This window comes from Chrysoperla carnea, chromosome 3 (genome assembly GCF_905475395.1).
Source record: "Chrysoperla carnea chromosome 3, inChrCarn1.1, whole genome shotgun sequence".
NCBI lineage: Eukaryota > Metazoa > Arthropoda > Insecta > Neuroptera > Chrysopidae > Chrysoperla > Chrysoperla carnea.
In genome coordinates, this window is record NC_058339.1 from 51,664,723 (window position 1) to 51,683,773 (window position 19,051).

A 19,051-nucleotide genomic window follows, 5' to 3' on the forward strand; every position below is an offset into this window, starting at 1 on the left:
TTTGCCAATGACTCCATTCCAGTATAGTACAAGACAGAAAAAAACAATCGTTTATCGAACTATTACGTTTCGTTTAAAATATACACTGTTTGAAGGAAAGTTACTTTGTTACTCTTGGTCCTTTTGGAATAACCATGGCTTATTTTAATGAAGTGAGATTAAAGAGGATTTTCACTTAAAATTAGAAGTGTTGTAATGACAATCGATAATTCAAAACAATTCATAATAAAAGAAACACATTCAGTGTTCCTCTTGTTCGCGGCATAGCGTTTTATAAAAACTGTGTATTTTAGAAAGTCCAAATTACTCGATTTCTCTCAATAATACGACGCTTTTTGCCAGTTAACATTCACATAAAAAGCCCTTATCAATATATTCCTCATGTTTTATGCTTTAAAATCATACTAAAATTAAGAACTGTGCATAAAAATGAAAAAATATTTTGGTAGGAACACTGATTTTGGCAGTTAATTTCTCTTACAGAGAATCGATATGAATTTTTCACAAAAGACTTAGAAAAGGATGATTATTTGATAAATAGAATTTCAAATCTTTGGTATCTCATTTTCATTTTTTGGTATCAAAATACCTTATAGAGATGAAATGAAAATGAAAAATTTAAAATTTTGCTTGTCAATTAGGTAACCTTATATGGGTCTTTTGTGAAAAATTCATATCAATTCTCTGTACGATTTATGAGAAATGTGCTTTTTTTGTGGAAACTGACTTTGATTGTTAATTTCTCATAAACCGCTTAGAAAATCGATCAATTTCATAAAAGATGTATAAAAGGATGATGTATAAATAAAATTTCAAATTTTTTGGATTTTTTTTTTTTTTTGGTATCGAAAACTCTCTGTCAATTTTTCGCCACAAAAGTTGTTAAATCTTTGGACACATGGACACAATTTTAAAAGGGTGATACTATGTTAAGAACTTCCAACCTGTAGGTAATTAAAAAAAACTAGAGTGTCACTTCGTGATAAATTTGGTAACTATACCCCGAGTCAAAATAACTTACAAATATTTTACAGAGCAGAAGTACATTGTAGTCTTCGAGGTAGAACGTCTAATTACTAAGTTCCCACTTAATATAAAATATCTCATCTAAACAGGCTTAAATGAAAAAAAAATACTCTATCCATACTTGTATTGTCATCACTTTACCTGCTTCAATGTCTGCCTATAATGTTTTTAAACAGATGATATTTTCTATATAGAAATTAAATCACGTCAGATCAAATTTAGAAGTGGAAAACTATAGACACCGGAATGAATTGTGTTATTCGAAGACACGAGTGAAATCGACACGTTAAATTCTTAAGTATTTGGGTGTGTGTATATAAAAATAATGTAGGAAGGTAACCTTCATAAATTCATTCACGATGTGAACAGCCTTAAACTTTCCCTTGACACGAATACACTGAAGACAAGTGGACAGGCGGACGGTTGGGTGCTTGATCTTAATAATATATAGATAGAGGGTGTTTGCGTTGTTGACTAGCCCTTGACAATGACACTTCAAATGTCTTTTGTATTCAATGACTGAGAAAAGAAAATGTGTTAAATACAACAATAATGGTTTTTTTTTTCATTGAGTATTTTATTTTATCCTGTTTCATCCTGTTCACTTGGAAATTATTTATAGTTCTTCGTTTTTTTTTATTAAGAATGATAAACAAAATTTTATATCTCATAAAAATTACAATGTTTTTGGACACTCTTGGACAAATTGCTAATGTAATGGATAAGAAAATTCATAATCGTTTCGAGAGTCTTACACAGGATGATTTATTAGAACATTTCATTGGCTATGAAGTCCTTAAAAAGTTTTCATAGTAAATTCGGTAGTGACGTGTTGCAAAATCATATGATTATTGAAAAAAGTATAGCAATCTAGCAAAGAGAAAGGCGTTTGAAGTTTTTTCATTGTTTTCTGATACCTTACATTATTTTAAAAAAAGCAGATAACTCATCAATTCAGAATTTATGTGGAGGTTAAAAAACGTTAAACATTCTACCTCGCTGATTTGATTTTATTCAATCGCCAAAAGTAAACTTTTTCCAATTTTAAATGCAGACGATGTTTGGGCATATTGTACATTTTGTTTTGACATTGACACAAATAGAGTCTTGAATAGAATACACGAATTTCGACGGTTATTTACTCCGATGAAATCCGTATTGAGTGGTTACATATACCTTATTGGCTCCTTTATTAATATTCTAACATTTTGACTGAAATCAGATCCTTCGTACTTTCATCGTCACCGAGATATCCTTTTTTCATCTTGGTACTAGAGCTGGCAATATTTGAAAAACCGGATACTGGATTTTATTTTCTATATTGAATTTAAGCAGGGATGTATAATATCTTGCATCTGCAGTGCGTTTGTGTTACTTAACGTGGGCGTTACTTATGCGCGGTAGTAGGTAAGTGAAACGAAATTTCGCTCTGGCAATTAAAGTAAGATTATTTAATTAGGAAACTAAATCATATTAAAATTACAGCTCTGCTAAAATAATTTAAATACTTTTTTTTGTTGTCAATTATTAGAATACTGGTGCAGCCTTAGCAACGGTCAAACTGTCTGCAGATGTGAATTTAATTATATAAGTTAAAATATTTGAATTGTCTTCAAATGATTTTAACATCACCAGTTTTTGCAGTGATCTAGTAAACTAGAAGTTAATGTAACCGCTCTCGCATGATGAGCGTACTTCATTTTTACCTCATTCCAATGAGAAATTAAATATCCACTATCCAGCTATATCAAAATCAACTTTTTCGTAACGATGGTAGATTTTATGCCATCTTCTTGAAGCACATCAAAAAGGTATCAAATTCATTCATTATATTAGTAGCGTAAAAATAGCTTTTATAAAGAATTTACTGTCAAGTGAATGTTATAGAGCAATTATTTATTCACAATTCTACTAAAAATAGATTTTTTCCTTATTTTCTATTTGCCATTTCTAAATAGAAAATAGTATAGTATCACAAAATTGTAAAATCTATACTAGAAAAACAAAAACACCGTGCTAGCGACCTCTTAATTTCCTATATAATTGACTATATAAACGAGAATAACGTAATGGTACCCATATACACACAACAGTCGAGTTAGTTTCACGAAACTTCAACAACGTTGTTACATTACGATATTATGCTACTAAAATCGTATATATGCGCTTGTTTAAAGATTCATCAACATTTTATATAGTTATTTCATTTTATTATTCATTTCTCTCACTCTCACTCCAATGTAATATATAGTGCAAACTGTATGATGAAAAGAGATGTGTATTCACTATTTCTATCACTCTTGCATAAAGCTCATATGAGACGTAGATATGATCTTAAAAGGCCAGACTAATGACTTTCAGTTTAAGTAATAGAAAGTCCGTTATGAATTTTCGTAATAAATATGTAAAAATGTTTGATTGATCAAAGCCTGCAATCGTTTTTCATCGATCGCTTTGAATTTCGACACAACGAAGTATTCGATTACGCGTAAGATATACAATAATTCTATAGATTATATCTGTGACAGGTAGAAACATATATTGCCTAAACGGAGCTAGATTTAGTATGGTGGGCGAAGCGATTTTTACTAAAGCACGAAAGATAAGATGCGGGGTTGAAGGATATTTCATAAAAAAAATTTTGAATCGTCCAGTGAATCAATTTTTTTTTTCGAATTGACCTTTTTAGTAAATCGATATTTCATGATGTTTTTGAACGTTTAAATTTTATTACAAAGTTTTGAATTTGATAAATAATTCCTTTTCATTAATTTTAACCGAAAAATTTAACCCTTTCTAAACTCTTTCATTTTTTTACCCTATAATTTGACTACGAATAGAAATATATTGCACCAATTTTTAAAACTGTCGTGCAATAAACATTAACATTATCTACACTTGAATCTAAATTTTTTCAGTTGATGTTAGGAAACTGACGTTAAGATATGATAATTTTCAATTTCGATTATCAAAGCGAATGCAAGCAAGCACTTTCTATTAGAAAAGTAAATGAAACCTCATACCTTTAGAAGTACGTATGGTTGAATTCACCATACCTAGAACACCCATTCAAACTCTACCTACGTACGGAAAACTTTCTACAAACTTTTAATGACGAAAAACTGAACGCCTGAAATGTGATGGAGACATTTTTTTTCTATCACAATATTCGTATGTGTATGAACCTGTATGTATATGTGTGTTTGTGTGTTGGTAATAAATAAAAAATTTTTTCTTTCTGGAATAAGGAAGAGTTTATTTATCGAACATATTATTTTTATGTTTGGAAAAAAAAGGTAACAACATAACAAATGCATTGATTTATACATAAAAATTATGTTTATTTTTGTATTATCAATTTTTGTGAAATGGTCCTGGAGATTTACGGGGAAAATATTCCAGTCCATTAGCCTCATCTGCCGTTTTGTATTAAAACTCGAACTCGTAAAACAATCAGTGAGTAAACATATAAACCCCCATAATTGAAAAACATGGACGGATAGGTAGTGATGACCTAATTTCCACCAATTTCGTCTTTCATGAATCTTACGGTTTTAGGAAACACTTGTGTACGTCTCCTCTACGAACGAAGGTAGGTGAGTGAGGTCCATCGATTTTTATACCTATATTTTGTGAAGTAGCCAAGCCGAAAAAGCTTCCTGATGGGAACTATTTCAATTTTAAGAGCTAGCCAGATTCAAATTATGACTAGACTCTTCCTATAAAAAAATAGAAAGTATGATATTTTTGATTGGCATTCAAGCCTCGATGATATCATCTCACACGCATTTTACTCGCCTGTCTCCCGGGCCATAATATTATTGAATTTTATACTGTTTGTAAGAGTATTTTATATCTGGTATAATCCTGAATTTATAATAATAAGAAAAGAAGGCAAATATTTAAAAAAAATTCAGCTGAGAAAATGAATTGTTTTCTGTTCTGACGATAAAAGTGAGATTAAAAAACTTTTCAAGATGTTATCTTTAAATTTGAGCTTACGATTGTTCAAACTAATTCAAGAACTTGCCTAATATCTTTTAAATTTATTTCGAAATTTGTATTGGGCATACCTTAACCATTATGTATTAGCCTGCGTTTAGGGTCAGTGACAATAGGAGATAATCCTGATGTCAAATTGGCTATATTACCCATAAAAATGTAAGACAAGATTAAAATGGATTAAAAAAAGAAGTTATGAGCAATCAAAAATTGCATTCAAAGGCTCATCTTAGCAAAACAAATGTACGACGTACGACGTCACTAGTGGGTATCTTTCTGTCTGTTTAATTGAAATCTTCACTCAAGCACTCAGTTTGATGAATTTCTTATGATTTACAATTGAAATATAACTTAAATTCATGTTACTTACTTTATTCATAGCCTGCGCCAGATTTCTGTTTAAAATTGTCGGATGGCCTGAAAAAAAGAAAAAACAGTTTTATAATAACGCAAAAAATATTGATTATACAGGCATGCAGATGTCTCTGTTATAATTTGGATATAAGGTAAACAACAAATAAAATCGTAGAAAACAGAATGCGAAAATCATAAATTGTGTTTAAATAATATGAACGCCATTAAATGATTCAGCTCTTTTAGCGGATGGAATCAACGATGCTCGATTTTAACGCTCGACTGTTTGAGCTTGATGGAAAATATCATTGACATACTTTTGAAGAAAAAAAACAATGCTAAAAATTTTTATATCTGGTGGATTACGTTCAAGTAGCATGCAATAGTTTAAACAAAAATATTTACGATAAATTGTTGATACAAAATATATCTTATAAATACTTAGATATAATATATTATATAAAATATATATAATATATAATATAACGTATATTCAATTTATTATCTAAATATATGACTAAATGTCTATTCTGCTTACCTATGACCCGTTAAGTGATCCTGGACCTGATTACAGTCAGTCGTGCATATATAACGACACTAATGTTTTAAGGAACACGAACCAACGAACAACGATGGTGAGCCCCTTTCAATTCAATAATATACTATTGTAAATCTAATAATGTTTATGGTATCAGTATAGGAATGGAATATGTAGGAATTCGGTTGTATAATTCTCACCCTAATTCATATGCCTATAATGTACATGTATTTTCATCTTATGCTGTTTTGTATTTATAACCCCTTCTTTTTGTATTCATTACGATTGCTTAATATTATAACCGAGTCCAAAATTGTTAACGGAATTTTTTTTATTGATTGATTCAAATGTTCTATTGACCAATATATCGAAGATACTGTGAGAATTCAATAATTTTGTGATAACAGTAGAATATTCTTGTGAAGGAGTCGTTTGTACAACCTCAAATAATCCAAGTAATAATCTTAATTGTTATGTGAGTGTCTGTAAAGGTCGTTTCTAGAAGAATTCAATAAAGTTTGACATCTAATGTGGCTGTACGAATAACTAAAATAGTACATGGTTTCCATGGAAACGCCTTATATGTAAAAGTGTTATTATAATTACTGTCTATGAAAAGAGTTCTCTACGGATAGCCATTGTGGATGGTTGAAACAATAGTGCAGAAGAAGAAATAATAATAAAAATAAAAAACAATGATCTAAAATAAGTGGAAGTTTTCTTACTACACCAAAAGATTTACAATGAGGCTATAGATAAATTTTTTGATACAGAGTGAAATAATTTTGTGACCGTCAAATTTTACCAAATCCAGTAGTTCAGAAACTATTTACGTTGAAAAATTTCCCTTGCACTTCAAATAAGAATTCCTTACTTCACTGATTTTTTTAAATAATTAGAGTACCTACTTTATTTGACAATTTTACTTTACAAATTGCGTTGTGCTTAAATAGAATGCATTTCATTAAAATTGTATTAAACATTTTTTTCCTTTAATTTGAAACACATAATGAAACTAACCAAAACAGAATGTGGAATGATATATCTTATAAAAAGTTTAGTATTTTAATAGATTGAGACTAGTAAGGTAATATTTAAGGGTAGCTAGATGTATACTTGCTAGGCATACAACTAATATTGAATATACACAAAACTCCTCTTAGTTCATGAATTAATGAAAGAAACCAGACGGTTTATATATATAAGAAAACACGGCATCAATGTTCAACTTATATTAAGTGTCTGAGGAGGACATTTCCAGACGTCAATAAGAAAAGTGGAGTCACCAAAAGAAAAGTCTGCCTAACATCGATAATGCCAAAAATAATTAATTATCATTGGGTATAAGGAGAAGCAGTTGCTCGTGTATATACCGTCTACATCAACTCATTCTCCATACTATATTTATAACAACTAGCGTGTCAATGTTTGGTTCGATAGCCCACTTTACTCTATTTCATTTAATACTTTATAATATTTATTGAATCACAATTTCCTCCACCCACTTAGTTCATTGCCCGCCCGTCTATCTTATTCTTTAGTTTGTACTTTTTTTTTTTACTTCAAATTTTAAATACACACGTCCTTCTTATAATTTAGTTAAAGTTAATGAATCTTATCCTTAACTTCGTTTTCCTATAAATAAATATATATTCCCTATTTAAAAAAAAAGAGGAGAATATTTCCTATTCATTAAAAGTGTAACAAAAAAGTTTATTTTTCGTGTTGTTATTTATTTATTTATATAATCCAGAGGAATAAAGAAAAAACCTCAGGATGTCAAACATGTCAATGAAAAAAATGCAAACAAATTAAATGAATGAGCTTGCAAAAAAGAACATGAATTTTGTTCAATTAAATTTTTCAATCAATTGAAAATTGAAACTGTGATGACATCGCTTTATTGCATAATATGGAATTAGTGTTGAAAAACGTATACCTATATTGCAGATACCGTTTTGTATCACCGTCAGTTATATTAAAATCTCCATAAAAAACTATGAAGTTGATCCAACATTTTAAGAGTGGATGAGAGGATTTGATACGGAATTTGTGCATATGTGAATATGTATAACTTTCAAATACATATACCGTGACCTGTATTCGCAACATTCGACAATAAATTCATAAATAGAAAAATTTAATGCTGAAAAGTTCCAGAAGGTTTTGTTATAACTTTTTCCGCAACAAAATTAATTTAATTAATAGTTGTGATGGGCTGGTGTAGTGCATGCATGAAGGAGGTGCACTCAGCCTCTGAAATTGAGGAGCTGATAAATGAAATTATCAGCGGAAAGGTGGTAAAACACATATATGGTATCACAATGGGCTCTATAGCCTAAGTATGTCCTTCGTGGACAGCCAATATAACCTAACCTAAAATTGTGCCTCAAATGGAATCAATAAACTTTCGGTTTATTTGAGTAGCCAGAATGCAAGCTGTGACGCAACCACTGACTTGCTACTCCGAAAAAGAAATGCTTTGAGTTTACAAACGTATTGAAAAAAACTTCGCTTTTTAATGACAGAGTTCTTAAATATAAGAAACACTATTCTATTTTGTCCTTGTTATCGTAATGAATTTTATTTCACATTTTAAGCCTTGGACACTCATCTGTTAAATTATATTCAAATTATTATATCATTTTATACTATTTTTAACTTATAGGTTAACCATTATATATCACCGCATTCATTTGATTTTTATCTAGAATTACATAGAATGACGATACTTAGAACAAATCATGTGTACATCTAGATCTCAGAATTTTACGATATGAATATAAAAACAAGAAAAGCACATTTATATTAAAATATATAATTCATAAATAAATATATGGTTGGGCTTTGAACATATTTTATTAATTATATAAAAACATATTTGTGAAGCCCAACCAATGCAGAGTAGAGTCAGTCAGGTAAGGTTAAGTAAACTTGTTATGCATGTAATATTTGAAGTGTGTCCTCAGACTGTCAGAGATGTTTTTATTAGAACACTTTGAAGAGAAGGTTACGAGTATCTACTATATTCATGGTAGTCTCACTGATTTAAAACTAAAATATTAAAGTGTTGTTAATGTTTCCATTTAAAATTTGACCATGATTTAAATAGATATAAAAATGCATCACGCATAACCTGCTTACACTAAGAGAATTCCCTTTTATGAAAAATAATAATAATTTCACTTGACCAATTCTAAAAGCGAATTATTATAACTGGCTTTAAATAAAAAGGGAAGGGGTCTATTTAAGCTATTCGTGAATATTTCGAGTTATACCATCTTTTCCGCTGATAATTTCATTTATCTGCTGCTTAATTATTTTGAGATGCTGAGTGCACCACCTTCATTCATATACCACGAACTACTCCAGCCCATCACAACTATTACTTAAATTAATTTTTATTGTGGGAATCGAACCCTCTACCCTAGACATACCGATAACGGAATTGGTTATGCTTTAACCAACTGAGATACTAGTGATGACAGTGTACCTTAGTAAGTCATTGTTTTTCCTTAACGAAAAATAATCAGTTATTAAATACGTAAAATTCATGGCTTTTTATATACATTTCCATTTTCCTAGCATTATTCAAGAAATTGACAAATTTGTGTTTCAATGCCTATCTTTCTCCCACGTTGTGTTCAGTTAACACATAGATTTAACCCTTTAATGGAACGGTAATTCAAAACTTTTGCTTTAACACCTCTTTTAGCACCTCTTGGATATATTTCGTCTTTACAGATATAAAATTTCTTTCCGATTGAAATATAAGTATAGACTTAAAAACACGTATAAATTAAGATCGATCATCGGTACAAAACAAATACCTAATTTGACTTGAAGAGGAAATTCGCTAATAAAGGTTATGCTACATATGAGAGAAGAAGGGCAAAGAAGAAGGGGTTAGTTTTGCTAGCATCTACAAATAAAGTGGGTGTTTGTGTATATGTGTGTACATGTGGGTACCGAAAATATTTTTACTTATTTTAAATAGGATGAGTTAATGCAGGAAGAAAAAGGAAGGAAAAGTGGCAGAGAAATCTCTGGACCCTAAAATGTGAATTAAATGAAAGGGTTAAAAGCATAGTATATGTAGTACTGTGTACTACCTAACATAGTACGTACCACGGAGTATAAAATCAGCAACATATAGTATGTATGAAACCGTCAGCCAAAATATAAGAAGGAAAAGTTTTCGTAGTTATACCTACAATATATTTAAAAATTATATATTTTTGATGTATTCCAGTAAAGCTTTTTGCATTTTTTATGATACTTTAAAAAGCACTTTACTGTGTTTTTATTTTTTAAGTGAAATGGGAAACGGTATTGCTTAGAATAAATAGTTTTGTTTAAGGTGAAATTTTTGTTAAATGTTTCACTCTGCTTATTTTATCCATAGTCACACAAATTTTTTTAAGCAAAATTGAGTTGAAATTGAAATTATATGTGAAAGTTAAGGTGAAGCTAAGTTGAAGTGAGTGTCAGAATCAAGCACATGATGTGATAATTGAAGAAGTTATGAACCAACAAAGAGTCACTACTTGAACCAGTCGATAGCTCTAAACTGGTAGTTTTTATCAAAGAAGGGTTGATCAAAGTATCCCAGACTTCAAGTAGTATCAGTTGGATAAAGGTTGAAGAAGAAATTAAATGTTTCGTCTTCCGCCTCTTTTGTCTCCCTCTGTAACAGCTTTTTTAGTGATCACGATCTACTATTAGATCTGAAAGTTCAACATGGTTTTCCCCTAGCCAGTTGCTTCTGTAATGCATATTAAGAGCCTTTAAATATAATATCTTTAAAAACACATCCGATTGAACCTTGATTACAGTGCCTTGTAGTAATTTTCGAGCTTTTCACATTTGTGCTACGGACAGTTTTATAAAAGACAAGCTTGCAATTTACAAATGATACGTACTCCTGGACGTTTAGTTTTGCTGTTAGTTTTGCTGTTTTGGCATAACGCTATTCGTTGAATAGCGTTATGCCATAACAATAACTGCAAGGTGAATTAAGTGTATCAAATGAAGTGAAGAAATCGGCTACCTCTCTGGTAGCCGAGAAGTGAACCACTTACATCTATGAAATACCGCAAAATATCAATGAATACCTTAGATGAGCGCTGAATCATGGTGATATTTCAGGGAATTGAAAATCATAGAGACAATTAATCTTATTACATAGCTATTTAATGCAGTTTATTCAAAATCTATGCGCATCCTTTCCTAATTACAAGCAACTCTTGAATAAAAATATATTTCATTTATCTATTTATTTGTAATTATAACTGATAAAAATGCAATCGGAAGTCTCGGGACGAGTTTCATAGTGTACAATCAGATGATATCACATCGGTTTGACAATAGCTTCAAATAGTTCAAGGATTGCCCCTTGTATTTCACAAGAAGCAACCTTGCCTAATTTCTTATGTTTATTTAGGGGCCAAAAAATGTTTCTAATATAAACAAGAAATTTCTTTTGAGATACATTGTAACTTTACATAGACCCATAACATTGTTTTGATATTCGCACATCAGCAATCATCATTCTTTCTCTCTTATTTCTACGTAAGTTGTATATGTATGTATATATATATGTTTTCCTATTCATAAACTATACGTTTCTACATCACAAACTGCAGTATACAAATTCTCATTTCACTTGGCCTTAGTATTTTAAAACGTATATAATACTTGCTTGCATATTACTACTGCTAGCTATACTACGATAGTACGATAGTATCGTAGGGAATCCACTAAAGGGTAGTTTGGGGGTATTAGGTTTTTAAAATAAGCACATCATGTACACTATTCATATTTTTAGTAAAAATTTTATGGTATATTTAATATTTAGTAGCTTTAAAATTGTATATTTATATTTTTTATATTATATTTATTAAACGTAAAATAACTTTTTTATTTTTGGGAAGTGATTTATGTTTTTTAATTATATGTGGATATTATAACTTATATTAAACTCATATTGGTCAAGTATCTAAATATGTATTTTATCATAGAGAATTTAATGGTATAAAAAATGACTTGTGGCGAAAACGTAGCAATTATTTTCGTTTTAAAATGATTGCATACTAATACAACGGAAACATGGCCAAATTGTTTTTCCACTTTTTGTCTTTTTATTTTTTGTTTGTTTCAGGTTATGAACTATAAGTCCAGGCTAAAAGTTTTCGGGTGAAATTACCCACTAGGAATCGTGTTCCTGCTGAAAAAGATGCTCCTGCTATATGTAAAAGTAAGTCAGACCCCTTGGTGTCACACCCCCGCACCAGCAAATATTCACGACGTTGCGGATTACTAACTCTGCGTAAGTTTTCGAAGCAAATTTAATAAAAGCCGTACAAAAATTAATCACGCAGGGCTTTGGAAATCGACGGGATATCAAAATTGTTTTTGACCTCCACCACCGAAGTTACCGGATTTCTGTAGCTTCTATAATCCAGCAACGCAGTACATATTTGCATGTGTAGGGGTGAGATGCCAAGGCTAGTGACATTTTCTCCTTGGCGGGAAATGTTTCAATTCTTATCTGTATTGAACCTGTACTCCTGTACTGTACTCTTTTGCACGGTACTGAACCTGTATCGCCCAAAAATGAAGCCATGATGCTTAAACTTACTTTTACATATAGGATCATCAAAAAATTTAACATGAACTTGTCTATTCGTGTATATATCTGCAGTTGCATTTTTTTTGAAATGGAGCACCGTGTCAAATATCTAAGGCATGACAGGTGTAGTGAATGTAATGTGTAAGGAGTTATACATTCTATTCCTTTTTTGGATATTACTTTTATGGATTAATTATTTACAAATAAATTAATAATAAAAATCTGCTAATAAAAATAATTGTAGAATTAAAGAATACAATTCGTATGTATTCTGTCTCTTCGTTTTCAAATTTACATCCATTTTCATTTAAAATGTCTGAACATATTCTCATCTGTAAAAGGGGTGGCTGTTCTGTGTTGGTTTGGTTTATACACTCAAGTGATAGTGACGTTGGCAGTATTTATCCCTTATATATAATATACACACACAGAGAATATGTCGGCCACAGATTCTGACTCCTAATTAAGATGAGGGTGGACGACGATGGGTGATTGTTTTCTGGATTGAGGAGAAATTGTCAGTGAATAATATACAAACCCCTCTCAGACCAGACAGATAAGTAAGTCAGTCATCATCATCATCATTCTCGTTGAATATTTTCTTTCCTCTTTTCATTATGTCAATTTATATTCGAGTTAAATCAAAAGATTTTCAATTGTTATTTTAATTAGAAAATAACAGAAAATAGTAATTTTTTGTGTAATTATTATCAATCAGAAGTCTTTTTAGAATTATTTTACGTTTATCGATTGACAAGGAATATATTTATTAAATTTTATTTCCAGAATACATCTTAATTTAATTTGTAGTTTAACCCCTTACCTACAAGAGGTACTTTTCAGGTCAGATTTTTACTACCTCTGAAACTCCAGCATGTGAAATATTATATGTTATAGTATTTTATTAACTGATTTTCAGTTAGTTTTGTTCCAATTCTTGAATCATAACCCGTTTAATAATACATGAAACTTTAAAGTATTACTAAAAATATGAAGAAGAAAATATAGTTTTACAAAGAAATAAAATCGTCGGTACACAGAAGTACCACTAGTAGCTTCCTAGAGAAACAGTGTCAGAAGTTAAGGGGTTTGAATAAATGTAGCTCGAATTTTGGTGTTTAGAGTCAAACAAATCGTCACGTTTAGTCGATAGACCTACTACTAACGTGTTTTTCAAATATTTACATATTTTGGTACTAACCATTACCTCGAATTTGCTTGGGTTAGCCAGTAAACTTCAATTAGACCAAGAACTATTCCACCAAATGGGAAGAAGATACCATAACTAACCACTGTGTTGTTGCTCAGGTTTTGATATGTGAAATCTTGCTTATTTTTACTTGACTTCACATATTTGGAAAAATTGTCTAGCTTGAATCCTGAAGTAAAAAACCATCAAATCGCTAAAAGTCTTATATCTTATCCGTACTGATGCAACATGCCAAAGATGACAAAACTTTGACCTAAACATTGCTTGAATGAGAGTGCAAAAAATATGTGCAAAATTGTTTGAAACTAACCAAATTTTATTGCAATTTCAGTTATAGAAATTGAAAATTCTTTAGCCGTGTTGATCAATTTTATTAGAATAGTTTTTTAGAAGGGGATAAAAAAAATGTTTGGTGGTCACAATGGTTTAAGCCGTCTGCGTCATCTTGCAAGCAACATGCATAAGACGTGACATACATACCATGTTAAAAACACTGGTACTCAATCGATCACTGAAGTTAAGCACAATACTTGGATGGGAAACCGTTTTGAATCAAACATTGTGTGTTGAGGAATTATAATCGAGATTTGGAAATTTCTAGAATATCATGATTAATTAAAATAAAGTGACAAACGAAAAGATGTTTCGGGTATAGCATGTACATATCAATATATAATAATCCTAAAGCATTTCCAGCATGCAATCTAAGCTTGGCAGGTTTGGCTCTTGATGTAATATAACCAATATTTTATGCAAAAAATAAAATAAAATAAATATTTGATATTGTTATTTATTTTTATTCATATCTAATACAATTCTATATGATAAGTTCCTAATAAATGATAATATTATGTAGATGAGAAACAAAGAAAAACAAGAGAAAAAAATTATATTTAAATTCAACAACACAGATTGAGTTTTCACAATTTTTTTTCTTTCGTGTTATAAGAGATAACGTAAAGAGAAATAAATATTTAAAGAAAAAGTAAAATTCTTAACATTTTTACCTCGTGTTTCTGGATACAACTTACAGGACTGTCCATTAAAATAAATAAAAAAATTATGTATCATTGATATGTGCAGATTAGTGACATAGGGGATTGAGTTATAAGGCGGCTGTTGTAAGTATCTTCTTGGCTGCTACTCCGTTCAGAAGACTGGACATGTAAAATATTTGAAAAAGGCACGTCAAATTTGAATTTTCAGTACACAAAATGATCTTAGCTTAACTCTCTTAGAAGAACTCTCCATCTGATGGATTAAGTCTCTAATGGTATGTATGAGAAAAGCAAGATAAATGAAGTAGATCTTGCATTATCTGGAAATAGGCTCTCCATCTCAAGAATGAAGTTTCTAATTGTATGTATGGGAAAGAAACATAAATGAAGTAGAGCTGGCATTATCTAGGAATAGGCACTATCATTAAAGAAAGTCACAAGGGCTACTTTCTTAGTAAAGCAAAAGAGGTATAGTAGAGATACGAGAATTGACACACTGTTAAATCATTACAGATAAAAATAAATTATGCGTCCGACAAAATCGAAGTACGTACCCAAAAGTGCAAGATTGTGGGCAAACATAACTGCATGGAGTATAAAAAGGAAAAATTGAGACATTAATGTATTGTTTGTTTCTAGGCCAGGAAAAGCTGCAAGTCTATTGGTTAAAGACATCGGCAATTTAAGGAAACTGCTTCAGGTCAGACGACCTAATAAGATCTTTTGAGTTTGCTAAATATTCTTCGTATGAGAGAAAACGCTTTAACCTAATGTTCACCAGTAAAAGTATAGGTTTATCCTCTTACATAAAATTTATTAAAAATATTATTATCTGCTCTATATTATGGATTCCTTCACGAAATTTTAAACCACCTTCCTTTTTATCTCTTTATATTCTTTTTCACATAAAGGTTTTAAAAAAACTGATTGTCTTGGTCAACCCTGTTTATTTAAAAAAAATAAAATAAAATGTGTGACAAGGATAATAAATTGAAAATTACCATTATTATCAATAACAGCTGTATTTATTTTCCTTCCAACAAAATATATCTATCTTTTTCCAATTCATTTAAATTTTTTTCTCATTTATTCCCCAAATATATATAGATAAATGAGAGAGAATCCCAGAATTTTGTTTGATTATAATAATGAATAAATGAATTGAGGATGATGTTTTGATGATGATGGAGGGATTTTTAATCCTTACTTCAAACATTTACCTATAGTAGATAGTACCTAAATACTCTGCTACCTGTTGACGAACGGAAAAGAAGCTTATTAAAAGGCTTTGTTAAAAGATCATTTTATAAATTTTTCTTTTTATTTGATATAAATTTTAAAATATATTAGACTTGATTATTTTTTAGTTACTTGAAATTGTATTTTAATCTCTGCTAATTTATCAAAATAAATTGTGTATTTTTTAAATTGATTTTGTAAATGTTTGAAATGCTTTTAAATTTGAATTTTTATAAAGGCCGATTTTTAAATATCAACTAAAATTTTGAGACAAAATGGAAAATAAAACAAACGCGAAAATAAACAATCGACTGAGTTCATTGTTGAAATACCATGCATAGACAGTGTTGATTATTCTATCACATTACACATACATACATGTCACACATACATAACTGATATTCCCATATAATAACATACTATACAATTTACGCCTAATTTGCGCCTTCACGGGTAAACAGTGCTGTTTACGAAAAAATGTTTCAAACAAAAGTTGGTTATTTCTTTATAAGGAATATTTTTTACACTTTTTAAACTTTTGTTCTATCTCTAACGGTTTACAAGATGACCCAATTGACCTATGTAGTTCATTTACAAACTCGACCTCACTTTTTACGTCCTGAGTACGCTGTAAGAAATTCAGCTTGATATCTTTTTTCGTTTCTGAGTTATCGACAGACAGACGGACAGACGGACAGAAAACCAAAAATGGACTAATTAGGTGATTTTATAGACACCTATACCAAAATTTAGTTAGCATCAATATTTTTAATCGTTACAAACTTGGAACTAAATTTAGTTGAAAAAATTGAAAAACACCATATCTGCTTATTTTTGAGGGAATTAAAAATGTATATTTTAGGTTTTTTATACGTGACCGTTTTTAAGATTACTTGAAATTTTTGAAAAATCAATGCGACTAAACACTTAAGGAATGTTCCTGGACTTGTTGGTCGACAAAGAATAACAATTTGTTAAAAAAAATCATGATTTTGAGCAATTGGGTAAAATCTGATAATAATATTACCTAAACTGAAAAACGAATCTTTAGGCGACTCGATTCAAGAATATGCAGATTAAGATTGGAATTTAAGATTATGTAACAATTTTTCTTAATTGAGTAACTATTATTACTCAACTAGTAAGTGTGGAGCAGGCATCTTTTCAATGGCATCAACAAATTTGTATTTTATAACTTTATTTACTTAAAATTATTATGAAATCGTAAATGTTAATAATAACAACTTAATACAATTTTAAAAGAAATGATGGCGAATTTCTCAATAAATAAACTATAAGGAAATGTTTAATTTCAGTTTTTTTTGCATATAAATAAAATTTTACGATATTTTGAGATGCAATAGATGATTTTGTTAAATTATCTGATACATTATTGTATGTATTATATACTCATATACATGCTGTAACCCTTTTATAAGCTATCTGGGACCAATAAAAGATACTTTTAAGTGCTTTTGATAACTGTCTCTTAACGACACTTCAAGTTACCCCTTATACTCAATTTATATTCTTAAATGATAACAAAACTTTTTTTTCGTTTTGTAATTTTGTTCACGAAAAGTTTTTTTTAAAGTTTGTTTGCTTGTTTTTTTTTTTCGTTATTCTATTTTGTTTTTTATCATATTTCAATCAATAATGTTATTATTTTGTGGGTAAATGGGAAAAGTAATTGGTTAACGCGGAAACATTAGGTTTTTGATTAAAAAGGTTGTTGAATTTTTTGATTTTTATTTTGCAACTTGTTTCATAACAGCAACTTGTTTGAATGAAAATTTGTTTGTTAACAGTATAATATTTTCGATGTTTGTCGAATCCTCCTTAGGAGATAAATTTCTCGTTACGAGAAAATATTTAGATTTGTGGAGTATATAAAGATGATAGGAAAACTATGGTTTTTCTGCATTTTTATTGACTAGTAAAAAATTAATTTACAACAATTCGATACAAAAATTATGCAAATTGAGTATGTATTCAATTCGTTTTATTTGTTCTTTTAATGGTATATAATGGGCTACTAGACCAAAATACTAGCAAAAACATTGTTTTATTAACACTAAAAAAAGATGATTAAAGCATAGTTCAAGGTATTTCAGACTAATTGCACTTTTTTGAAGTTCATTGTAAATTCTCAGGTGCAAAATGCCCAATTAGTATATCTAATTGTATTGATTAAAAAATGCAAATAGTTGCATTCTGAATTGAATGAAAATAATCGAAGCCATATTCCTTGAATAAAAAGTCCAGCATTTTATATGGAAGGAATCGAGATCGGAGTCCCATTATTGGGATAAATACTGAAGTAGAATTATAGATAATTTCAGAAGATTATGTTAAAAAATGATTTCTTGATCAATTTTATATGTTCTATAAATTAAACAAAAATTAATGAAATAGTCCAATTTCGCATTATAAGAAGAAAAAAATACAATTAACTGTAATAGTATGAAAGATTTGTCGTTGAATTAAACCAATACTTTGAAACAAATTTTAATCAGTAGAACATTCCTTCGCTTATTATGCTTTTAAATATATATGTATATAATATATTTATTTTCTTAATAAATATCCGATAGACGCAGACCACAAATGTTTACAATATAAGTAATAATACTTATTCCTTCAGATATTATTAGTTAAGAAGTAAGGCACCATTAGTTAACGTAATGTGTTTCGTATTTGCTATTGTATATGTATGCTATCCATTTATTATACCGAGAGTTAGGAAATATTTAATCTTTTATTTAAACTATTTTTTCTGTATTCATATGTTAAATATTAAATAAAACTGTAGGTATTCAGACAGATTCACCGATATTTTAATGTCAAATTTAACGACATTATGCCATCAGAATCAGTTTACGAAACGCATAATTGTTGTGTAAGCAAATTTTTATCGGAGTCTGGAATGAATGAATGTTTTCGATAGATTCGAAGATTATCCCTTAAAAAACTTTAATGTTGTTGGCGCTAGGAAGCAAGAAGATTGTCATTATTGAGTAGCTAACGCATTAACACATTAAGAAAAAGTTTAA

General features: G+C 29.7%; 1 protein-coding gene across 4 annotated transcripts in view; it reads right to left on the reverse strand.

The window, feature by feature from the left end:
* Positions 1 to 19,051, reverse strand: part of LOC123296704 (mucin-17) — a 657,840-nt gene that overhangs the window by 140,185 nt on the left and 498,604 nt on the right. For all 4 annotated transcript variants that reach the window (XM_044878300.1, XM_044878299.1, XM_044878298.1 and 1 more), the window contains exon 3: positions 5,399 to 5,445. In XM_044878300.1, coding sequence (XP_044734235.1) covers positions 5,399 to 5,445 — 47 coding nt within the window. The remainder of the gene's footprint in view (positions 1 to 5,398; positions 5,446 to 19,051) is intronic.